General features: G+C 44.0%; 3 protein-coding genes across 3 annotated transcripts in view; 1 reads left to right on the top strand and 2 right to left on the bottom strand.

Moving 5' to 3' along the window:
- Positions 1-4368, bottom strand: part of Rnf10 (ring finger protein 10) — a 59331-nt gene extending 54963 nt beyond the window's left edge. Inside the window, exon 1 of the mRNA XM_008840618.3 lies at positions 3759-4368. Coding sequence (XP_008838840.1) covers positions 3759-3915 — 157 coding nt within the window. The 5' untranslated portion in view covers positions 3916-4368. The remainder of the gene's footprint in view (positions 1-3758) is intronic.
- Positions 3915-4392, bottom strand: LOC108491198 (proline-rich protein 2-like). Its single transcript, XM_017799986.2, has one exon. It carries the CDS (start codon positions 4368-4370, stop codon positions 3915-3917), a length of 456 nt encoding a protein of 151 aa, XP_017655475.1. The 5' UTR covers positions 4371-4392.
- Positions 4393-13780: 9388 nt separating this feature from the next.
- The window catches only part of Coq5 (coenzyme Q5, methyltransferase), a 20942-nt gene continuing 8750 nt past the window's right edge, over positions 13781-25972 (top strand). Inside the window, exons 1-4 of the mRNA XM_008840603.3 lie at positions 13781-13998; positions 19109-19258; positions 20912-21133; positions 24359-24465. Of these exons, the coding sequence (XP_008838825.1) occupies positions 13797-13998; positions 19109-19258; positions 20912-21133; positions 24359-24465 (681 nt within the window). The 5' untranslated portion in view covers positions 13781-13796. The remainder of the gene's footprint in view (positions 13999-19108; positions 19259-20911; positions 21134-24358; positions 24466-25972) is intronic.

The raw sequence follows: 25972 nt of genomic DNA, 5'->3' as shown, positions 1-25972 counted from the left end.
TTCTTCCTTTTGTTTCTAAACACAAGCTGTTCTTAACTACAATGTGGATCATTATTATACTTGATAAAGATGTACTAAGATACAAGCAACAGCCTTCTTTGCTAAAGGAATATACACAGAAGCCATCTTTCACTTCAATTATTTCCTTTCTCAGAAATTTTGTTTGTTTGAAACAATGTGTCACTCTGTAGCCCAGATTCTTCTTGAAGTTGAGGAGCTCCTCCTGCCTCAGCTGAGTGTTGTGACTGTAGGCCTCAGCTACCACACCCAGCTTGAAATTTTCAATTGACAGGTGTTCTAAATGCATTTTATAGTATTTAACAGGAAGAACAGAGAAATCACTTTTAAAAGTCAGAATGACTCTCAGCCTGGTAGCATACACTTTTAATCCCACTACTTGGGAGATAGAAGCAGGTGGATCTCTGTGAAATTGAGGCTAGCTTGATCTATCTAGTGAGTTCAAGCCAACCAGGACTACATACTGAGACCCTGTCTTAAAGTCAAAATAAAATTGGGCATGGTGGCACAAGCCTGTAGTCCTAGCACTCGGGAGGCAGAGGCAGGTGGAGCTCTGTGAGTTCAAGGCCAGCTTGGTCTACATAGTGAGTTCCAAGCCAGCTGGGGCGGCGGGGGGCTACAGGGAGAACCTATCTCACAAAGACACCAAAACAAAAAAGTCAGAATGAACTGGATGACTAACATTATTCGTCCTATACAATTCTTGAAATGTGGGGGCTGGAGAGATGGCTCAGTGGTTAAGAACACTAACTGTTCTTGCAGAAGACCCGGGTTCAAATCCCAACACCCACATGGCAGCCAACAATTGTCGGTAACTCCAGTTCCAGGGCATCTGACAGCCTCTTCTGTCCTCCACGGGCATTGCAGGACACAGGTGCACTTACCTACATGCAGGCAATACATACATACACATAAAATAAAAATAATAAATAAAATATTAAAAAAAAATTCTTGAAATGTGGATACTGACAATTACTAGCTTTGGTCAAGCTTCAACAAACTCTGTCCTACACTGTTGGGTAATTTCCAGCATTCTGATCATCCAGGAACTGATGCCAAAGTTAAGGACACAGGGGTAAAAATGCCTTAAATAGCTCAACTCTGTTGCTCTTATTTTTATTTATTTATTTTATTAATTTTTTTGGTCTTTTTGAGACAAGGTCTCCCTGTGGCCCCAGCTGGCCCTATATTCACTATGTAAACCAGGCTGGCCTCAATCTCTACCTCTGCTGAGATTAAAGGTGTACACCACCAAGTCTGGCTGCTTATTTTTTTAATATATAGTTTATTTATTAGTTTTATTTTATGTGTATGAGTGTATTGCCTGCATGTATGTGAGTGCACCCGTGTCGTGCAATGCCATGGAGGTCAGAAGAGGGCATCAGATTCCCCTGGAACTGGAGTTAAGGACGGCTTATAGCCACCATGTGGGTGCTGGGAAATCAAACCCAGGTCCCTCTGCAAGAGCAGTCAACTCTTAACTGCTGTGCCATCTCCCCAGCCCCTGGCTGCTTACTTTTAATTTTAAGAAATTGTTATTGTGTTTGTGCATGATGCATATGTGTGGGTGGGTGTGCCACAGCACCAGTGTAAAGGTCAAAGGACAACTTTTTGGAGTTGGTGTTCTCTCCCCACCTTTATGTAGGTCCTGTAAAGGTTAAAAGCAAACACCTTTACCAGTTGAGCCATTTGCTGGCTGGTTGTTTTTGTTTGGTTTGTCACAAGCTTTGGCCTACTGCTCACTAAGTAATAAAACATTCATTGCTGCTGACTCATGAATGTATTTTAGTGACTTAAAGGCCCTAAAAAAATTAGTTGCGAATTCTTGGAGAGCCAAACCCTTAAGCATTACACCTGCAAACAGGGTGCAAAGATAAAGTCACTATCAATTGCTTTGAGAAATGTTCAGATCACTCTAAACAGATTTTAACAGCAGCTAAGAGGACTGGCTATCCTTTATCTTTAAAGGGATTTATGATAAAACTATACATGTGCAAAATTATTTTACATAATTCCTGCTCTGGCTTGAGACCAGGAATTCCTGCTTAGACATTTAAAACATTTGTTTACCATGGTGACCACTGGTCTCTACCTGAGTTCCATAGGCAATTTCTACATTCTTCTCAGGTGTACCAAGTAAATGAGTGTATCATACCCAGCAGATGAACTCTCAAGTCAAGTGTCAGTAAAGCCTTATATTTTTTTTGGGGGGGGGGGGGCGTGTGCGTGCGTGTGCGTGTGCGTGTGTGTGTGTGTGTGTGTGTTGCTAGGTATCAAATCCCATTCTAGGCTCTCAATCACTAATCTATATCTCCAGCCTAAAATAAGTTTTTAAGTTAGTCTTATAGTTTAATCTTAGAACATTTATTTACTTTTATTTTGTGTCTAAGTATTTTGCCTGAATGCATGTAAGTACACCACGTGTGTGCAATGCCTAGGGACGTCAAAAGAGGGTGTCTGATTCCCCAGAACTGGAGTTATGGGTGGTTGTAAGCTACCATATGGCTGCTGAGAACTGAACCCAGGTCCTCTGCAAGGGCACCAAGTGCTCTTAACCACTCCATAATCATACATTATTTTATTTTATTTTTTGTCTTTTTGAGACCGGGTCTCCTTGTAGCCCCAGCTATCCTGGAACTCACTATGTAGACCAGGCTGGCCTTGAACTCACAAAGATCCACCTGCCTCTGCCTCCCAAGTGCTGGGATTAAAGGCGTGTGCCACCACGCCCGACCTCATAAGATTTTAAACTGGACCTCTGAATGTTTTTCTCTGCCACAAACATACACTCACAAAAACATACTGGTAACACTACTAACAATGAAAATATAAAGGCGAACAGAGATTGGTAGATGTTTCTGAAATAAGATGGAGAATGTTTAACTCCAGATTCTGTCATTTCTAACAACCTACATTCTCAGGGCTTGTTCATTCTTTAAAAAGAATGAATCCACCTTGCCAACCAGGTTAAATGACTGGAGTAGCAGGTTAAATGACAGAGAAACAGAGATAACGGCCTAGCCCCGTTTGTGCAGTCAATCTGGTAGCTATTATCATTGTAACAATATTGAGGAGCATGGCTGCAAGCATTGCCAAAATCTTCCCAGCGAAAGCAACTCTAACGCACACAAATAGGCACCTTTTTGGTGCTGAATAGTTATCAGGTATGCTCCTTTGCTTAATGTTCTATTACCTCCTCCTTTTAACAGGGAAACTCCCTCTAGGTCTGGGTCTGAGACAGAATCCAAAGGCTGCACTTACTACATCACACCGAACGCCATTCCAAGATGAGTCCTCTCAAATAGAAGAACAGATCTGCAGCCAGAGATTTAAGTCTGAAAATCTCTAGGGCTCACTCTCCCTTATCTAAACTCGAACACTACCCAACGCTAATCTAACATCAAAAGACAGAACAAACTCGCTGGTTTTTAGAGGGTGGGCTGATGAGTCACACAAACCAGGTCTTAAGGCCTGCTGTAAGGAACATGCTACCTGAATGACCAAACCAAGATTCCTCTTCTGCAAAACCGAGCTAAGAATAGCGCCCACTTCACCAGCTGTTTTGAATATTAGGGCACCGATCTACACACACCACGCGGTACGGGGCCGATGAGCTTCACTGCACATCACCGGAACCCCGGCAAAGGGGCGGGAGGAACAATAGTCGAAAAGGTGGTGTGTCCCAGAGTGACCCGGGGGCCCCAGAGCGGCCTCCCCACCCCGCCCCCGCCGGCTCTCACCGCTCTTGGGTTTAGACTCGCCGACTGGCCCCGCCGAGGTGGAGCGGGGCGGCTGTTGCCCTTTGCTGCTGCCCGAAGAGGCGGAGGAGCTGTTGGAGCCGCTGTTCTTGTCCATGTCGGAGGCGGTGGCGGCGGCGCTGGGGGAGCTCTGCGGCATCAAATGGGGCCTCGGCGGCGACGGCGGTCGGAGCGGAGCGGGCGCGGCGGGGAGCCAGGCTCATGGCGTTCAGGGCCGGCGGGGGTCGGCGGCGGCAGCGGTTCTCGGCCTTCATGGCGACATTTTTCCTTGTTTCCTTCTTCAGCTTCTCGAAATAGAAAGAGAAGCGGCGGGCGGGGCCGTGGAGCCCAGCGGCGGCGGTGACCGAGAGGAGGAAGAGGCCGGGGCTCGGAGGTCCGGGCCGGGCCTGGCGGGGCGGAGGCTGCCCGGGAAGGGGAGACGAGGGAGGGTGCGCGAGCCCCGCCGGCCGGCCGGACACGCTCTCCCGCCGCGGGGCAGGAGAGAGGGCTAGTTATCTCAGTGCCGGGGACCCAGGTCTCCGACACAGGACCGACACTCGCCTCTAGGCCGAGGCCGAGCTGCTCCGGGAATGGCGACGAGTCGCCAAACAGCATCTCGCAGAACCCGGATGGACTATTTATATAATCGAGAGGCGAGAGCGACGCATTCTGGGAAGTGTAGTTTTCAGCCACATCCGAGTCCAGCGCTTTCTCCCTCCCGTTTCTCTCAAGAGGGATTTGGATTGCAGGACCTGTAGCTCCTACCAACGTTTCTTGTTCTTTTCTTACCCTACTTTCTTTTTTCTTTTTGAGACAGGGTCTCACTATATTGCCCTGGAACTATGTAGACCAGGCTGGTCTCGGACTCATTGAGCGTCTCCTGCCTCTAACTAAAGATGTGTGCCACCATGCCCAGCAATTTATTTTTTCAGTTATGTGTGTGTGTGTGTGCAAGTGCAGGTGTCCGCAGAGACCAGAAGAGTACGGTGTCAGACCCCTCGGAGCTGGACTTACGGGCCGTTGTGAACCCCGCCCCCCCAGGGTGGGTGCTGGGAACCCAAGTCAGTCCTCTCTAAAGCAGTACCTGCTCTTCACAGCTGAGCCATCTCCCCAGACCCTTTTGGTCTTTTTTGTTTGTTTATTTGTGTGTTTGTTGTTTGCTGAGATAAGGTCACATGTAACCCAGGCTGGCCTCTAACTCACTATGTAGCTGAGAATGACCTTGAACTTACGATGTTCATGCCCCCCACCTCCCATAGTGTTTCACCATGCCCAGCCTGATTTATGGTTCTTATTGTTATTCTGGTGCTGAGGATCAAGTCCAGGGCTTCACCCATGCGAGGCAGGCACTCTAACATCTAAGCTATATCTCCATGCCCTGTATAGACTTAAAAAATTGTGTGTGTGGTGAATAGGCATATGGGTGTGCAGGTACCTGTGTGTGTATGTTGAGGCTGGAGGAATAGATTGAGTGCCTTCCTCTATTGCTCTTCCCACCCTCCTCTTTAAAATTTTATTATTTTGTTTGTATGAGTTTTTTAATCTGCATGTATGTAAGTGCACCTGTACAGCAGTGCCCCCAGAGGCCAGACTAGGGCATTGAATCCCCTATGGGTGGTGGGAACCAAACCTGGGTTCTTAACCACTGAGCCATCTCTCCATCCTTTTTTTTTTTTTTTTTTTTTTTTTTTTTTTTTTTGTACTGGCTGGTCAGCAAGCTCCCAGGATCTACCTATTTCCATCTCCCAAAACTGGGGTAATGGGCACATGTGGCCATGCCTGGCTTTTTACATAGGTGCTGGGGATTCAAACTCAGGACCTTATGCTTTCACAGCAAGTGCTCTTACCCAGAGAGCCACCTCCCTAGTCCCTATGGTTCTTATCCTCATATTAATAGCCGTGGATTTCTAGCTTTTGTTCTCTCATACTATTAATATTAATAATATCTTTTATTTCACAGTACTTTATAGTGCTTCCTCATACAACATTCCATTTTGTTGGTGATTTATTAACATAAATAATGTTCCATTTCATTGTTAATCATAATAGTTATCATTGGAGGCTGGTGAGATGGCTCAATCAGTGAAGTGCTTGTCATGCAAGCATGAAAACCTGAGTTTGAGCCCCTGAACCCATGTAAAAAGTGTGGCAGCATGCACCTGTAAACCCCAGGTCTGGGGAGGTGGAGACGTGAATATCCCTGGGGCTTGCTGGCCAACCAGTGTCACTGAATTGGCAAGCTCCAGGTTCAGTAAAAGACCCTGCTTCAAACAATAAGGTGGAGCGCCGGTGAGATGACCTGCATTTGATACCCAGGACCTACATGGTGGCAGAATAGAAAAAATTCCTTCAAGTTGTCTTCTGACCTTCCCACACACAGGCATACACACACACTAAATAAACGTTAAGAAAAAAATAAGGTAGAGAATGCCTACAGAAGACACCGAAAGTCAGTCTCTAGCAAGCACATACACATATGTGCATACACATGTGAACATGTATACACAAGTAGTATTGACTGCTTATCATTGGTAGTCACAATGCTGTGCTATTAACATGGATTATCACATTTTTTTAAATTTTATTATTTTTATTTTATGTGTACAAGTGTATTGCCTGCATGTATGTGAGTGCACCCATGTTGTGCAATGCCGCAGACTTCAGAAGAGGGCTTCGGATTCCCCTGGAACTGGAATTAAGGACAGTTTGTAGCCACCATGTGGGTGCTGGGAATTGACCCCAGGCCTCTGCAAGAGCAGTCAGTGCTCTTAACCACTGAGCCATCTCTCCAGCCCAGATTATCACATTTTTTTAAAAATTCTCTTGATGCTGGTCATGATGGCTCATCCTTTTAATAACAACACTTGGGGGACAGAGGCAGGTGGATCTCTGTGAGATGAAGGCCAGCCTACTCTACATAGCAAGTTCCAGGTCAGTTGAGGCTACTGGGAGATCCTGTCTCAGGAACAACAACAACAAAATTCTTTTGGGAGGGTGTTTCTGAGGATGGAACTCAGTATCACTCTATAGTGAGCTACATCCCAAACCCCACAAGAAGTAAATTTTATAATTTTTGTGTTTGAGACAGGGTCTCACTATGTAGTACTGGCTGCCTTGGAACTCACTATGTAGACAAGGCTGGACTTGAACCCATAGAGATCATCCTGCTTCTGCCTCCCAAGTGCTAGGACTAAAGGTGTGCACCACCATGCCTGACTACATTTTATAATTTTTTAAGATTTTATTTTACTGGGGCTGGAGAGATGGCTCAGTGGATAAGAACACTTGCAGTTCTTCCAGAGAACCTTGGTACAATTCCCAGCACCGATATGGCAGCTAACAACCTTCACTAACTCCAGTTCCAGAGAATCCAACACCCTCTTCTGGCCCCTGTGGGCATGACACAGGTGTACTTACATACATGCAGGCAATACACTCATACACATAAAATAAAAATAATAGATAACAAGTTTTTTAAAAGATTTTATTTGGGGGCTGGAGAGATGGCTCAGCTGTTAAGAGCACTGGCTGCTCTTGCAGAGGAGCCAGGTTCAATTCCCAGCACCCACATCGTGGCTACGAACCGTCCTTAATTCCAGTTCCAGGGTAATCCGACACCCTCTTCTGATCTCCGCGGCATTGTACGATACATGTGCACTCACGTACATGCAGGCAATACACTCATACACATAAAATAAAAATAATAAAATTTTAAAAAGATTTTATTTTACTTTTAATTATGTGTGAGTGGGTATGTACACCACATGCGAAAATAAAAATAAAGTGAACATGAGGTTAGAAAGCAATTAATTAGAAAATGCTAATCAGAGGCTCCAGTAGAAAAGTACCAACAGTTGAAGTGGCAAAGAAGAACTCCCTAGGGACCTGAAGGGATGACGCAGCGGTTAAGAGCACTTACTTCTCTTGCAGAGGATCCGGGTTCAATTCCCAACACCCGCTAGTGATTCAGGGTGGTGGTCACCAGGCATGAATGTGGCACAAATCTGCAGGCAAAACACTTGCATATATATGCATAAAATTATTTCTTTTTAATTTTTAAAATTTATTTTTTAATGTGTATAAATGTTATGTCTGCATATAAGTGCACCTATGTCATGTAGTGCCTGCAGAGGACAGAAGAGGGCGTCAGATTCCCTGGAACTGGAGTTACAGACTGTTACATCCAGTGCTCCTAAACAATGAGCCATCGCTCCAGCCCCAATATTTTTTTTCTTTTTCTTTTCTTTCCTTTTTTTTTTTTTTTGAGACAGGGTCTCCCTGTAGCCCCAACTGGCCTAGAACTCTCTATGTACATCAGGCTGGCCTCAAACTCAGAGATCTGCCTGTCTCTGCCTCCTGAGTGCTGGGATTAAAGGGGTGCACCACCACACCTGGCCCCCAATAATTTCTTTTTAAATGAAGGACTTCCTAGAGGTGTTTCTACATAAAGGATGAGTGAACACATAAGGATGTGTTGATTTTTTTTTAATGGTGCTGGGGATCAAACCCAGAGCTTAATGCATGCAAGCAGGCTTTCAGCCTCTGAGCTACACCCTCAACTGGTGAGTAAAATTTTAACAATCATTTAAGAATAAAGGAGAGCCAGGTATAGTGGCACATGCCTGTAATCTTAACACTCAAGAAACTGAGACAGGAAATACAGAGTTCAAGGTTAGCCTGGGCTACCTGGACTTAGCCTGGACTTAGCCTGGGCTACCTGGACTTAGTTTTAAAACAACAGAAAAAAAAAAAAAAAGGTACAGCCAGTGGTAAAGCACTTGTATTGGCAAGGCTGTAAGTTTGATCCCCAGTATCACAGGGGAAAAAAGAATAAGGATGTATGAATCAATCTCTAATTTGGCTCTTTATCAGACAGTAGACAAGATATTAAGCATGCAGACATATATCACTTTCTCTGAATTAACAGTTTAAAATGGGATGAAGATAGATACAAGTATCTTTTAGGGGAGAGGAGACAGAGTCTCACTATGTAGACCAGGCTGGCCTCAAACCCACAGAGATCCCCCTGCCTCTGCCTCCCAGTTGTTGGAATTAAAGGCGTACACCACCATGCCTGATATAAGTACCATCTCTTAAATGTTTATTTTTATTATTTTTTCTTTTTGAGACAGGGTCTCCCTATAGCCCCAGATGGCCTGGAACTCACAGAGATCTGCCTGCCTCTGTCACCCAAGTGCGAGGACTAAAGGCATGCACCACCATGCCCAGCTAAATGTTTTATTATTATTAATTAATTTTGTGTCTGTGTGTGTGTATGTTACGTGCACACAAACATGCACACATCAGAGGACAACTTGCAAGAGTCAGTTCTCTCCTTCAACCATGTGGGTTCCCAGAATCAAGTGCTGGTTTTCAGGCTTGGCACAGCAAGTATTTTTACCTTTTGAGCCACCTCACTGGCCCATAAGTATCATCCTTTTTTTAAAAATTTTTATTTATTATTTTTATTTTATGTGTACGCATGTAATGCCTGCATGTGAGTAAGTGCACCCGTGTCATGCAATGCCTGCAGAGGTCAGAAGAGACTGTCAGATCCCCTGGGACTGGAGTTACAGGCAGTTGTTAGCTGTCACGTGGGTGCTGGTATTCGAACCCAGGTCTTCTGCAAGAACAACCAGCATTCTTAGCTGCTGAGCTCCAGCATTTCCTTGAAATGCCCTCATCAGTTCCTTTTTTTCTTCGCCAGCACTGAGATTGAATGAGTTCCAGCCTCAGCCCCACAACCTTTTTTGTTTTTTAATTAATTTATGTGTATGAGTGTTTTGTCTGCATGTATGTAAGTATACCTGTGCATGTAATGCCCAGAGAGGTCAGAAGAGGGTGTCAGATTCCCTAGAACTGAAGTTAGGGATGGTTGTTAACTGCCATGTAGGTGCTAGGAACTGAACCTGGGTCCTCTGGAGGAGCAGCCAATGTTCTTAACTCCTGAGCCATCTCTCCAGTCCCTTTGTTTTCTGTCTTTGAGACAAGGTCTCACTGTGTAGCCAAGACTGGCCTCAAACTCCCAATATGCTTGCCTTGTTCCTCCAAATCTTGATCTGTACCAATTTCTGTCTCTATTTACTCTTGTATGTGTGCTGAGGAGACACTAGGGCCCTGTACATGCTAGGCAAGGGCTTTACCTCAGTCTTCTTCTTATTTTGAGACAGGGTCTTGCTGAGTTGCGAAGACTAGCCTTGAACTTGGGATCCTCCTGCCTCAGCATCCCAAGCCAAAGTATCTGGGATTACAGGGCTTCACCAACAGGCCCAGCTTGCTTTATTCTTTACAGTTCCATATACACACACCAATCGTACTAAAGAAAATAGCTACATAGTCTTAGTTGGGATATCTAATATGATGAACAGAAGGAACAGCCCCAAATCCTGAGGTTCAGTGTTACATATAAGTAGATATAATAAAAATTCCTTGATGAGCCTTTATTTCCCAGAACAAAGACATGAGAATTATAAGTCTGTAGATGAATCATTTCTTCCTTCTGTCATTCATAAAAATCAAAGAGAGGGAAAGAGAAATTCCAGTGTAGTAGGTGTCCATCTGTCAGGCTATATTAAACTAAGAGACTTCTCATTTCAAAATAGTTTCTTAGGATCCTTGGCGATTTCTCCTTGTGAAATATTTACAGAAAATATTCATTTAAAAAGGGAATTAAAACAGAAACAGAAATTCAAGAAAAACTCAACAACCTCCATCCTCCCTTTTGCACAAGATGGTCTGTAAAACATTATTCTTCCCATTTAAAGAATAAAAATACCAGGAAGCCATGTCTAGTGATGCAGGCCTGTAGTCCCATCTAATTGAGAGGCTAAGCCAGGACAACTGCAAATTCAAGGCCTGCCTGGTTGACAGAGTGAGTTCAAGGCCAGCTTGGCCAACTTAGTGAGACCATGTCTCACAATAAAAAATAAAGGCCAGGTGTGGTGGCACATGTCTTTAGTCCTAGCACTCAAGAGGGAGAGGCAGAGGCCAGTGGATCTCTGTGAGATCGAGGCCAGCCTGGTATACATAGTGAGTTCCAGGCTAACTGGGGCTACAGGGAGACCCTATTCCAAAGAAACAAAAAAAGTTAGTTTTGTTTTTTTTTTTTGTCTTTTTGAGACAGGGTCTCCCTGTAGTCCCAGCTGTCCTGGAACTCACTATGCAGACTGGGCGAGCCCCAAACTCACAAACATCCACCTGCCTCTGCCTCCTGAGTGCTGGGATCAAAGGTGTGCGCCACCATGCCCGGCCAAAAAATAATTTTTAAATAAATAAAATATAAAGGTTGGTGAGATGGCTCAGCAGATAAAAGTGCTTGCCTTGCAAGTCTGAAGATTGGAGGTCAATTCCTGGAACCCACAGAGAACTGACTTCTGAAAGTTGTCATCTGATCTCCACACATAACACGGCACATGTGCCTGCACTCACACATTCCAAACACACTCATACACATAATAAATTTAAAAATCAAAAATAAATTTAAAAAGAACTAGAATAGCCAGGTGTGGTAGCGCACGCCTTTAATCCCAGCACTCTGGAGGCAGAGGCAGGTGGATCTTTGTGAGTTCGAGGCCAGCCTGGTCTACATAGTTTCAGGACAGCTGGGGCTACTAGGAGACCTTGTCTCAAAAAGACAAAAAAAAAAAAAAAAAAAAAAAGAACTAGAATATAGCTCAGTGGTACAGCACTTGCCAAGAATAGTCAAAGACCTGGGTTCAATCCCAAATACCATTAAAAGGTTGTGTGTGTTTGTGTGTGTGTGTTTGTGTTTGTGTGTGTGTGTGTGCTTCATAGCACAAGACTGTCATCTCAGTTCTCCATAGGAAGGCTGAATCAGGAATATTATGCTTGAATCCAGCTTGGACTACTTAATGGAGTTCTGGGCTCAAAAATAAAGAATAATTATATGAGGGCTAGAGAGATGGCTCAGAGTTAAGAGTGCTTCCTGTTCTTGAAAAGGACCCAAGTTCAGTTCCTAGAACCCACATTGTGACTCACAACTGCCTATATAACTCTAGTTCTAGGGGATTCAGTGCCCTTTTCTGACCTCCTCAGGATCCTGCATGCAGGTGCTACACATACATTCAGTGACACACACACATAGATACATAAAATAAAAATAAAATAAATTTGGGGCTGGAAAGATGGCCCAGCGGTTAAGAACACTGACTGTTCTTGCAGAAGACCCAGGTTCGAATCCCAGCACCCACATGACAGCTAACAACTGTCCATAAGTCCAGTTCCAGGGGATCCAACAGTCTTTTCTGTCATCAGATATTGCACAACACAGGTGTGCTTACCTACATGCAGGCAATACATGCATACACTATAAATAAAAATAATAAAATATTTTTTAAATTTTTAAAAAAAGGGCTTTAGAGATGGCTCAGTGGTTAAGAACACTGGTTGTTCTTGAAGAAGACCCGGGTTCAAATCCCAGCACCCACATGGCAGCTAACAACTGTCAGTAACTCCAGTCCCAGGGGATCTGACAGCCTCTTCTGACCTCAGGCATTGCATACATGGGTGCACGTACCTAAATAAAAAAATTTTTTTAATTTATTTTTATTTTATGTGTATGAGTGTTATATGTGCATGTGTGTAAGTGCACCCATGTTGTGCAGTGCCCAGGAAGGACAGAAGAGGACTTTGGATCCCCTAGAACAAGAGTCACAGATGGTTGTTAGCTGCCATGTGGGTGCTGAGATTTGAACTCCGGTCTTCTGCAAGAACACTCAGTGCTCTTAATGCCTGAGTCATCTCTCAAGCCCCGATAAATAAATTTTAAAAAATCATGTAAGGGAGCTGGGCATGGTGGAGCATGCCTTTACTTCCAGCACTTGGGAGGCAGAGGCAGACGGATCTCTGTGAGTTCAAGGCCAGCCTGGTCTACATAGTGAGTTCCAGGACAGCTGGGGCTACAGGGAGACCCTGTCTCAAAAAGACAAAAAAAAAAATCATGTAAGGAGCAGGAGCGATGGCTCATCAGTTAAGCCTGCTTACTGTTCTTCCAGAGGACCTGGGTTCAGATCCCAGTACCCACTTCAGGTGGCTCACAACCACTTGTAACAATAGCTCCATGAGATTTGCTGCCTTTTACCTCCTCAGGCACTACACTCATGTGCACATATACACACATGTATACATATAATTTAGATCTTTTTTAAGATCATGTGATCTAGCCAGGCATGGTGGCACACACCTTTAGTCTCAGCACTCAGGAGGCAGATGCAGGTGAATCTCTGTGAGTTCAAAGACAGCCTGGTATACATAGTGAGTTCCAGAACAGCTTGGGCTGCAGGGAGACCCTGTCTCACCCCCCAGCCCAAGCATTTGATCTTAGCTTTGTAACTACACCATGCCTCAATTTCACCTGTGTTCTGTATCAGAAAACAAAAGTTGCTAGATGTGGTAGCCCCAGGGCATTAATCCCAGCACTTGGGAGGCAGAAGCAGGCGAATCTCTTGTGAGTTCGAGGCAAGCATAGTCAATAGAGCGAGTTCCAGGGCATCCAGGGCTGCATAGCGTGACCCTGTCTTTTTTTTTTTTTTTTTTTTTTTTTTTTTTTTTTTTAAAAAAGAGGGACCACGGGGGGGGGGCCCCCCCCCCGTGGTCCCTCTTTTTTAAAAAAAAAAAAAAATTTTTTTTTTTTTTTAAAAAAGAGGGACCACGGGGGGGGGGCCCCCCCCCCGTGGTCCCTCTTTTTTAAAAAAAAAAAAAAAAAAAAAAAAAAAAAAAAAAAAAATGTTATTGTCCAAGTTGGTGCTGGGTCTACTGGTTAGCAGGACTGAAATATAGTTCCTAAGAGCGCTTAAGGGGCTCACCCTAAGCGCTCGTCCTTTCTGGTGAATTCTAAATTCAGTTAGGGAAGACAAGAAAGGCCTTCAGGTGTTCAAAGACTCGGTAGCCCTAGATAGATACCCTCAGATTGAACACGGCTTTTCGGGCGTGTTCTGCTAATAATGTCCCCTGCCAGCAGCCGTCATCCGCCTGGTGACGCAACCTGACGTTCTCTCTGGCCGCGCTCTCCCGGCTGTCAAGATGGCGGCGCCCAGGAGGCGTAGTTTATGGAGTTGCTGCGGACACGGGTGGTCGTGGGCCACGCGATGCTGTAGGGTCCCGGGACTATGCAGCTCCCGCACTTGGGGCCCTCTGGGTGCGTGGCCCTTATCCCAGCAGAAGCGAGCAGCGGAAACACACTTCGGGTTCGAGACCGTGCCGGAGGAGGAGAAGGGGGGCAAAGGTGACAGTGAAGGGCGCTGGAGGGATGGTCCGTAAGCCTTCTGGCTTCTCCCCATCCAAGGGGACTTAATGTCTGTTAGCCCTAGAGCTATGGTCCTTACAGTCCTGACTTCCCAGGAGTAACCCACCTGCCAAACCCAGAAACCACCCCCTTTGAGTCGGCGATCTGACCATGTAGATGGGATGACAGGCGTGAGCCTCCCCCTAGTGTTTTTCCTTTTTTTGAGACATGGTCTCCCTGTAGCCACAGGTTGCCCGGAACTCGCTATGTAGACCAGGCTGGCCTCGATCTCATAGATCTACTGCCACTGCGTCCTGCGTGCTGGTATTAAAGGCATGCACCACCATGCTCGGCTACATCCCCCAGCTCCCATTTTTAAACAGGAGTAATGACCTTTATTAAGTCCCACCAACTGAGAGCTTGTGATATGCCATGTGCCGTGTAGACATTCCCCCCCCCCAAATCTTTCACTTTAATTTTCCAATAGTGACTGTCGTTATCTCTTTATTAATAAATTGAGATTTAGAGGTTAAGCAAGATCTTGTACAATTTAAAATGGCTAGCTACGGTCTGGGATGTAGCTCTGTTCCTAGAGGACTTGTCTCTTGCCCTCGCAGATCTGGGTTCGATCCCCCAGCACAGCATAAACTGAGTGGTGTGGTAGTGCACATTTGTAGCACTTTAGGGCTAACAGACATTAAGACAAGATGAGAAGTTCGAGGTAATTCTCACCTATACCACTAGCTTAAGGACACCTCAGATACTGAGACCCTGCAATAAATAAATAAAGATAAAATTGCTAATAAGTGACAGAACCACTCTTCCAACCCAGTTTGGTTTTCTGGCCCCTGGTTTTCTTGCCGCCTCCCTCCACACTTTTTTTTTTTTTTAATATAGAAAAGAAGGAAACTATTTTCTTTATTCTTAGTGTCTTAGCTTACAAACTTGCCAAGTAGGAATAGGTGTAACTCTGAGTTCTGTTTTGTTTTTTTGTTTGTTTTTTTATGATTTAGTTTGCCGCTTTTAATTATGTATATGTATGTGTGTGGGAGTATGTGCATGTGAGTGTAGGTGCCAGAGGAGGCCAGAAGAAAGCACCAGATCCCCTAAACCTGGAGGTACAGGTGGTTCTGAGCCTGACGTGGGTGCTAACTGAACTCTGGTCCTCCAGAAGACCAGCAAACAACAAGCACTCTTAACCACTGAGCCATCTCTCCAGGCCCTCTAAGAGTTCTTGTAAGGTCACCTTATACCTTATGTATTAAAGTACTTTGAACAACACCTAGCACCTAGTAATCAGATTTCTTTCTTCTTTTTTTCTTTTTGAGATAAGGTCTGACTGTAGCCCAGGTGGCCTTGAACTTCTGATGATCCTTCTGCCTCAGCATCCCTAGTGGTGGGATCACCCATGTAAGTACCACACCTGACAACAAAAAACTGTTTTTAAACTACAATTGTATGGCTTATAATGGGGAAGATTCTATACCCATTTTGCAAATGGACAGGTTGAGGCCCAGAGGTTCCTTTACTTAAGTAGGCTGTTCAAGAAATAAGAAATGGGGGCTGGAAAGCTGGTTCAGTTGTTAAGAGCACTGGTGCTCTTCCAGAGTACTGGGGTTTGGTTCCCAGCACCCATATGACTGCTAACAACTGCCTATAACTCCAGTTCCAGGGAATCACATGCCCTCTTTTAGCCTCCATGGGTTTATACACATGGACGCATTTATATACATGCAGGCAAAATGTACACAGAAAAGTAAAAGCAAATAAAAATTTTAAATAAATCCAAAAAGAAAAGAAAAGAAAAAACAATAAGAAAGGAACCCACCATAGAATTTCACATCCTTTTTTTTTTTTCAATGTGTATGTGTGTATTGCCTGCATGTAGGTAAGTGCACCCGTGTTGTGCAATGCCCATGGAGGACAGAAGAGGCTGTCAGATCCCCTGAAACTGGAGTTACAGACAGTTGTTAGCGGCCATGTGGGTGCTGGGACTTGAACCCAGGTCTTCTGCAAGAACAGCCAGTGTTCTTAACCACTGAGCTATCTCTCCAGCCCCACATCCTTTTAAGACTACACCCCAATGCCTCCCTCCTTAACCTAAGTACCTAGTTCTGCACACTACCCACCTTAACCTTACTAAGTACCTAACTCTACTGTGAGTCTTTGGACATTGAATTCAAGTTATGATTTACTTCACAGGACTGTGTGTGTCTAGAAAGCTAGAACAGTGGCTCATTTCCTCGTTGCCTGGAGGATAGAGTGAGCTTGCTAACTACTGTGGAGTGGAGTAAGTAAAGCCAAGGAAATCAATAGCAAGTATTTATCAAGGGTCAAAAACCTTTTAAAACACTTTGCTTTAATTCTACTAAATATAGCCCTGTAAGGTTGATGAGTAGCCCAGTTTACAGATGAAGAAAATGTAAGAAAGGTACTAGGGCACTTGCCCAAGTGTCTGCTAGTAAGTGGCAGACCTAGGATTTGAATGTAGGGCGTTGCTCTCAAAGCCTGTGCTCTTACTCAGGATTTAGTAGCAACAATAATAATACCTAATGTGTGTTGTTCTTTACAATATAAAGAACACATTTCACATAATGTGGGGGAAGGGACTGAGCTAAATGTACATTGCAACTTGAGAGTTGTTATTAAAGTACAGGCAGACTTCACTTTATACAGTAATGTAGGATTGTAAAAAATGAATATATACTCTGAAATCATGCTTAATGACCTTAATAATCAATGGGAAAATTACAATTTCCTATGACCTTTAAAATTTCTTGAGGCTAGAACTATAGCTTAGTCATATAGCATGTGTTCAGCATGTTCCAGGTCCTTGGTTTAAATCTTAGCACACACAAAAAATTGACATCAGCCAGTTATGGTTTGTTTACATCTGTAATTCCAGCACTCAGGAGGCAGGAGGATTAGGAGTTCAAGGTCATTCTTGGCTATATAGTGACCTTGAAACCAGCTTGGGCATCAGGAATCTGTATCTGAAAACCAAAAGGCCGGAGAGACAACTCCAGCGTCAGGGGATCTGATGCCCCTGGTGTCTGAGGGAACCATCACTCAAGTGCACACACACACAACTAAAAATAAGTCTGTAAAAACAAACAAAACTGAACATCAAAAACATCAGCCAAAAGCAGTGCCCTATACTTGGAATGGCAGCACTCAGGAGGCTGGGATATGGTTTCAAGTTCAAGGCCAGCCTGAGGAACATATCAGGACCCTGCCTCAAAAACTAAAACAAAGTGGATTTAACTAAAATTTTAAAAATTTTAAAATGTGGTTTAAAAACTTTAAATTTGAATAAGATTGAAAATAAGATTGTTTTACTTCTGTTTAAAAAATTACCAAGAGTACTTGGAACACTGTTTGCCCCCTCTCCATAGAGCTTACAATGGGGAGTAAGCATATTTTCTGTACCTTGGCAAATTGTCATTAATTCCTCTCTAAAGTTTTTGTCAACTTCTAACATCTCATCCTTTGTGCTTTCAATGTCATGAAATATCTCTCCAAGAACTCCTTGAATGTGGATTTAAAATTTTTTTACTTTATTTTGTGTATGTTGTGGGTGTGGTGGAGATGAGAGTTGATCCTTTCCTTCCACCATGTGAATCCAGAGAACTTGGGTCTTCGGGCTTGGAAGCAAGTGCCTTTACCCTGTGAGTCATTTTTCAGGCTCTGTGTTTTGGGCTTTGTTTTTTCCTTTTCCTACAATTGCTTTCTCTGCAGTATCTTTTTTTTTTTTTAGACAGGGTCTCATGATGTAGCCCTTGATGGCCTGGAACTCCCTATGCTTTATAGACCAGGCTGACTTGAACTCACAGAGATCTGCCTGCCTCTGCCTCCAGAGTGTTTGCTAGAACTAAAGGCATGTGCTGCCATGCCTGGCCTTGATATTTTATTTATTTTTGTTTATGTTTGTAAGTTTTGCTTGCAGGTATATAAGTGCTGGGATTCATCTCTGTAATGTGAAACTTTTTGGCATACCCATATTCTTTTTTTTTTTTTTTCTTTTTTCTTTTTGAGACAGGGCCTCCCTGTAGCCCCAGCTGGCTTAAACTCCCTATGTAGACCAGGCTGGCCTTGAACTCACAGAGATCCACCTGCCACCTGCCTCTGCCTCCCAAGCCTGGGATTAAAGGTGTACGTGCCACCATGCATGAATACACCCCCATATTCTCACTTTTGCAGTCTGGGGATTAAACCCGGGGCCTCACTCGTGCTAGGCAAGCACTCTGTGACTGATCTACACCCTCATTCCCCTGGCTTTTATTTTTGTTGCTGAGTTTTCTCTTTCATTTATCTAGGTGTGCCACACAGCTTTATCACTAACAAGGAAGGTGTAGAACTATATGCTCTGGTGTGTATAAAATGAATAACTGATTCACAGTGACACATTACCTACAGTGTGTACAGGAACTGACATAACTGGTTGCTGATCATGACACATACCTGTTATTTTCCTAATGATTTATGGAATGAAGAACTACTAGAAACTTGAACTTTATTCACTTACTCATAGTTAATACATGACTGTATTTGGTGATGTTGGGCATCTGGAAAGAGGTTGATTTCTGGGGGCTGGAGACGATGGCTCAGTGGTTAAGAACACTGGTTGTTCTTGCAGAAGACCCAGGTTCGAATCTCAGCACCCACTCTGTAGCTAACAACTGTCTGTAACTCCAGTCCCAGGGGATCCAACAGCCTCTTCTGACCTCGTCGGGCATTGCACGACATGGGTGCGCTTACATGCATGCAGGCAATACATGGATACACATAAAAATAATAAAATTTTTTTAAAAAAGGTTGATTTCTGACATGAAATGCCGTTTTGATACAATGTTGTGTTAAGGGCTAGGGATATAGTTCAGTGGTCAGGTACTTACCTAGCATGTGCATAACCCTGAGTTTGCTCTCGAGCACCACAAAAGGGGGAGGGGGTAATGTTAAGGTGTATGTTTGGGCATCAAGCATTCTGTCTCAGCATCACCTTACAAAGACAAGCATTTTCAGAGGGAAAGCTTCTGAACTTCATCTTTTTCATCAGGATTTTCACAAGTTAATCCTGTTGGTAACACATTGTGTGTTTGTCCCATACCAGTCTACCAGGTGTTTGAGAATGTGGCCAAGAAGTATGATGTGATGAATGATATGATGAGTCTTGGCATCCATCGTGTTTGGAAAGATCTGCTTATCTGGAAAATGCACCCGTTGCCTGGGACCCAACTGCTCGATGTGGCTGGAGGCACAGGTAATGCCAGATTTGGCATTAAGTATCATTTAATATCTGCTATAGAGATTATTATTGTTGAAATGAGTTAGCTCACCTACCATTTTGCTGAAATGAAGGTGGTAGCTTTGAAATCAACATACTTAATAACTTCTGAGAAAGGTTGCAAAATGTCAATCAAAAGCAACTTTGCACTTACCACTTTTCTAAAATAGGATTACAAGGTAAAAAGACCAATTTTTATAAGTATCTTTAACTTTCTTTATTAAATTTTATTTTTTGTGTATATATTTATTTATTTCATGTATTGCTTGTATGTCTGTATGTGCAGACATGTGTACACTGCCCATGGAGGCCAGAAGAGGGTGCTAGATCCCCTGTAACTGGAGTTACAGATGGGTATATGCCTCCACGTGTGTGTTGAGAACTGAGCCCAGGTCCTCTGGAAGAGCAGTAAATACTCTTACTGCTGAGCCATCTCTCTAGCCCCCAAAGACCAAAATTTTTGGTAGCATTTCATCATCTAAATAACCGTTTTACCCAACCCCTATTTTGGTATTTGGGACTGTAGCCCAGGCTGGTCTCAAACTTACTATATAACTAACCCAGGCTGGCCTTGAACTCCTTGCAATCTTCAGTTCTTTTGCCTCTGCCTCCTAAGTGTGAGATTACAGCTCTAGGATGCCTACCATACCCATTTTATCTTTTTTCTCCCCTTGGTGCTGGGGTGTTAACCCAGAGCTTCACAAACACAGTAGACAAGTGTTTTTTCATGGAGCTTTGACCCCCAACATGTTTGTCTTCTGTTTGAAATGTCAAAATCACTTTCCCTCTTTGTTTTTTGGGGGAGCCTTTTATTACACTACATAAGATTTTTAGGCGGCCTTTTCTACTTAATCCACTATCACATCAGGCTTTGAAAGCTTGTAGTCCCAGCATGTGTGAGGCTGAGACTAGAGAATCCAAGTAAGATCAAAACAAGCCTGGGTTATATAATGAGTGTGAGGCCAGCCTGGGCTACAGAGTAAGACCCTACTTAAGAAACCAAAATAAATAGAGAGCGGGAATGTAGCTCAGTTGGTAGAGTGCTTGCCTAGGATGCCGCCTAAAAACATGCTGGGGGTCAAAGCCTGCCACCCTTGGTTTATGCAGTAGTAGGGACTGAGTTCAGGGCTTTCTGCATGTTAGACAAGCACTCTACCAACCAAGCTACATCTATACCTCCCAATATGAAAATTATTTTACATGCCAGTTATGTGGTACATGCCTATAATCCCAGCACTTGGGAAGTGAGGGCATGAGGACCAGGAGCTCAATTTCATCCTCAGCTACATAATGAGTTCAAGGCCAGACTGGGATATAGGAAATAGTATCAAAAACACCTCCAACCTCCTCTCCCCACAAAAGAAAGAGGTTTAATTTAACCAAGGTATGGTTGCATGCACCTATGATCCCAACTCGGGAAATCATAACAGGAGGCTCCTGAGAAGGCCCACCTAGACAACCTAGTGAGACACTGTTTGGGGGTGGGGAGGCAGTTCTTTGAAAGAAGAAACATCCATCTTCATACACATGCATTCCTTTCCTTTGATGTTCTTCAGGGCTTAGGATGCTGTTTCTTTGGTTGTAGTTTGTGTTTTTGTTTGCATCTTTCCTCCTGTTGACTTCCCACAGGTGACATTGCATTCCGGTTCCTTAATTATGTTCAGGCACAGCACCAGAGAAAGCAGAAAAGACAGTTAAGGGCCCAGCAAAATTTATCCTGGGAAGAAATTGCCAAAAAGTACCAGAAGGAAGAGGATCCCTTGGGTGGTTCCCTTGTCATGGTCTGTGACATCAACAGGGAGATGCTAAAGGTTGGAAAGCAGAAAGCCATGGACCAAGGCTACAGAGCTGGTGAGTCCTGCTGGAAACAGGCATGGGGAGCAGCTTTTAACATTGTATTCATTACTTTTATTCTATGTGTGTGAGTGTATTGCCTGCATGTGTGTAAGTGCACCTATATCCTGCAGTGCTGGAGGAGGTTAGAAGAGGGGGTTGGATCCTATGGAACTGGAGTTACAGACAGTTAGCTACCATGAAGGTGCTAGGAATCTAACCCAGATCCTCTGCAAGGCAGCCAGTGCTCTTAACTGCTGAGCCATCTCTCCAGCCTCACAGGAAGTATTTTTATTCTTATAAAATAAGAGGGGTTGGAGAGATGGCTCAGTGGTTAAGAGCTCTGACTGCTCTTGCAGAGGACCCAGGTTTGATTCCCAGCACCCACATGGCAGCTACGAACCGTCCTTAACTCCAGTCCCAGGGGAATCTGAAGCCCTCTTCTGACCTCCTCGGCATTGCATGACACGGATGCACTCACATACATGCAGGCAATACACTCATACACATGCAAATAAAAATAATAAATAAAATATTTAAAAATAAAATAAGAGGAATTACATCAAACACTGAAATGCCTTATATTCTAGCTTTTGGAAACAACAGATAGACAGGAGTTGAAGATGGTGTGGCTGAGGATGATAGGATACCTATGCACCTATGCACAGCTCGTACACAGTTCTCACTATCCGAGCAGCATGTTAAGCTTGGTGAGCAGTGTTGTGTGACTCAAAGAGGTTATTATTTATATTCGTGTTTGCGCACATGTGTGTGTGTGTGTGTGTGTGTGTGTGTGTGTGCCATGTCACACACATGGAGGTCAGAGTTGTGGGAGTTGATTCTTCTTTCCTTCTACCATGTGGATTCTAGGTACTGAACTCAAGTCATTAGGCTAGGCAGCAAGCACCTTTATCTACTGAGCCATCTCACCAGTCCTTATTTAATAATATTAAATTCAAATCAGTATCCTTCAAGAGCATAGCCACACTGATAAGGAGTTGATATTTTTAAAATTCAGAACCAAGCCAGTGGTACAGGCTTGTAATCCTAGATATTTGGTAGGCTAAGGCAGGAGAATTAAAAATTCAGGCCAGTGCCTTTAATCCCAGCACTGGGGAGGCAGAGGCAGGTGGATCTCTATGAGTTCAAGGCCAGCCTGGTCCACATAGTGAGTTCCAGGACAGCTGGGGCTACAGGGAGACCCTGTCTCAAAAAAAAAAAAAAAAAAAAATTCAGGCCAGCCTAGGCTATAGAGTGAGTTCTAGGCCACCCTGGACAACTTAGTAAAACCCAAATAAAAAGTGAAAAATAGGGTTGGGGCTGGGTATGGTGGTGCACATCTACCCAGTACTGAGGAGGTAGAGGCAGTAGGATTCCTGCAGGTTGGTAGCATGTACCCCTGCATTTAATCCCTAGCACCACATAAACCAGGTATGGTGGCACATGCTTATAATCCTAGTACTTGGGAGGTAGAGACAAGAGGATCAGAATTTCAAGGTTATTCTCAGCTATATAATAAATTTGAGGCCAGCCTCAGTCTGTCTGGATCCTTCCCCAAAAAACAAAATAAACCAAAGGTGGTAGGGGAGAGGTAGTTCTAGGGATTGCACCCAGGGGCTTATGCATGCTAACCATACATGCTGCTAAACCACACTTGATCCTCTTCAAATATTTTCAGTGTTGAACCTACAGATAGAGAGTTTTTAGATATGAATGGCCAACTGTGTAAATTTGCATATGCTAAATTCTATACTTATGAGTCACTCATTAGGGGCTGGAGAGATGGCTCAGTGGTTAAGAGCACTGACTGCTCTTGCAGAGGACCTGAGTTTGGTGCCTGGCTAACAGCCATCTGTAGCTCCAGTTCCAGGGGATCCAATGCACTCTTCTCACCTCCTTGGGCATTGCATGTATAAGTGCACTTACATGCATGCAGGCAAAATACCCATACACATAAAATAAAAATAAATACAATTTTTAAAAATTAAAATGTAGGGCTGGGCATGGTGGTACATGCCTTTTATCCCGGCACTTAGGAGTCAGAGGCAGGTGGATATCTGTGAGTTCAAGGTTAGCCTGGTCTACATAATGAGTTCCAGGCCAGCTGGGGCTACAGAGAGACTCTGTCTCAAAAAGACAAAAAATTTAAAAATTAAAATTAAATAGTAAAAAAAAGAGTCGCTCATTAAAAACTTCCGGTAACTCTCAATCATATATTCTGTTTTACAGATAAACTGAAATAGGAGCTGGAGAAATGACTCAGTGGTTAAGAGCTCTTCTTGTTTTTTCCAAGTTCCTGAGTTTGGTTCATAGCACCCAAATCCTGTGGCTCACAACTGCCTATAACTCCAGCTCCAGGGAATCCAATGCTTTTTTTCTGGCTTCTATGGGTATTTGCATACATGTGGCATGCACATACACACAGACACACACAAACACACTATGCATTAAAAAAAGAAAAAAGACACTGAAACAAAGACTATATAAGATTAAATCACAGGGACTAGAGGTGTGGCTTGATGGTAGAGTGTTTGCATAGTGTATATGAGTCTCTGGATTTGATGCTTAGCACTGGAAAAAAATATGTATATAACTAGCAAATGATGATAATGAAACTAGAATTAAAATCCTGGTAGTCTGTCCTCAAAACCTAGCATCTTAACCATAGCGCTGTGCATGAAATACTTGGTTGGAGAAAAATTGCTTTGAGGTAGGGCTGGATATGTAGCTCAGTAGCAGCCTTTGCCTAGCATCCCCTGGGTTTGATCCCCAGCACTGAGAGAAGAAAAGTGCTCAAGGGTAGATATCACTAAATAAGCATGAAGCTGTACTCTGAGACCCTTGGAAAAAGGGGTTCTGCTGAACTTCAAAGACACCAGCTTCAGGGTCTCAGAGCTGGAGGACACCAGCGAAGACCGTGGCCTGGAGTATAAGAAGGCAGTTATGTGATATTTTCTGACACTAAATGTATGGGGCTTCCCCACCATCAGACAAATCTCCAGCTCCCTGGCACCAAAGCAGATGCTCAGTAAGTCACTTCAGTTCTGCCATTACCCAGATTTTGCATCATACCCTACAGATTTAAGGGCTCAGTGCCACTAGACTATCTCTGCTAGTTACATGTTGGTAACTAGGATACTCACATGTCTTACCTGGCTGGCTACAAATTCCTGATTCAGTGATTCTCCAGTGCAGGGGACATAGCCACCCAGTGTCATACTCAGAACTGGCTTTGTCTTCCAGGACTTTCGTGGGTGCTGGGAGATGCTGAAGAACTGCCCTTTGATGACGACAAGTTCGACGTGTACACCATTGCCTTTGGGATCCGGAATGTCACACACATTGACCAGGTATGAAAGGCTGTGTGCTCAGCTTTGTGGCTTTGAGCATGGCAGTTCTCCAATGAATCTCCTGGAGAGGACAGGAAAGGTTTTCCTCTGGGCCCAGTACTTAATAGGAATGACTATTTTAAGCTTAGGGGTTTCTTTTTTTTTCAAGTTGCCAATTTTTCTAGTCATAAAATTGAACCAAAAATCATAGAGCACTCCCAGTAGAACTCTGTTGCTCGGGTTGGCATTTACATTCTCTGGATCGTTAGTCCTGCTGTGGCATTTCATCTCTTTGTGAAGCTTTCTGTGAGTTTGACTCTGTGAAGTCAAGTGAAGCTTTCTGTGAGTTTGCAGATCAGAGGCTGACACAGAAGAAGGCACTCAGATGCTATTTGGCAGAAGGTAGAGTCATGGTTCATCTTTGGGGAGAAGGGAATGTTCATTTCTTAATCTGACTCAGCGCTTTATTTCTACTTGAACATTCTGTCCAAAACATTTAAGTGCAAGACAACTGCTTTCTTTTCTGAAATATGGGCTCCAGTTGTCTGACTCTTCTGCTTGTGGTTGGACATTTTTTTAAAAATATATTTTATTTATTACTTTTATGTGTATGCATGTATTGCCTGCATGTAGGTAAGTTGTACCCATGCTGTGCAATATGCGTGGCGGACAGAAGAGGCTGCTGGATCCCCTGGAACTGGAGTTGCAGACAGTTGTTAGCTGCCATGTGGGTGCTGGGATTTGAACCCAGGTCTTCTGCAAGTACAGCCAGTGTTCTTAACCACTGATCCATCTCTCCAGCCTGATTATGGAAACTTTAAGAGGCGGAGCCTTGCTGGAGGAAGTGCATCAATGGGGGTAGGCCTTGAGGCTTTATAGTCTTGCCCCACTTCCTGTCTACTCTCTGCTTCCTGGCTGCAGATACATGTGACCAGACACTCACACTCTTGCTGCCATTCAGTCCTTGCCTTGATGATCTGTATCCCCTCCAGCTGTAAGCCAAAACAAACCTGCCCTCTGCCACATGGCTTCTAGTCAGGTGATGGATCACAGCAACTGGGAAAGGAACTTACAGCTGGTCTCACAGGATCACACATCTTGGGCTAAAAATGCTGAAACTGGTTCTGGAGGGGTTTTTTTTTTGCAGAAGGCATGATCTAATGTGCATGATGAAAATGTGAAAGATAGATTGAGTGGTAAAGGCTTCTGTGACTCAGAGGAGAGAGGAGACAGTGACTGTGACCAGTGGGGTGGCCATGGTGATGAAGAAAGCAGATGGATTTGAGAGGCATTGCATACCCCAGCAGGTCTTGGTGATAGACTGGATGTAGGAAGATTGGATTCAAATGGAGAAAAAAATTGTGGCCATGGGGCTGGAGAGATGGCTTAGTGGTTAAAAGCACTGGCTTCTCTTGCATAAGACCTGGGTTCAGTTCCCAGGACCCACATGGAGGCTCACAGCATCTGCAACTCCAGTTCCAGGGTTATCTGATTCCCTCTTCTGACCTCCATGGGCATTGCATGAGAT

This window comes from Nannospalax galili, unplaced genomic scaffold (genome assembly GCF_000622305.1).
Source record: "Nannospalax galili isolate Female #2095 unplaced genomic scaffold, S.galili_v1.0 scaffold911, whole genome shotgun sequence".
NCBI lineage: Eukaryota > Metazoa > Chordata > Mammalia > Rodentia > Spalacidae > Nannospalax > Nannospalax galili.
This window is presented reverse-complemented; position numbering and strand designations above follow the sequence as displayed.

Coding starts and splice junctions, on each gene's coding strand:
- LOC108491198 (XM_017799986.2), bottom strand. CDS start 4,370: ATGCTGTTTGGCGACTCGTCGCCATTCCCGGAGCAGCTCGGCCTCGGC.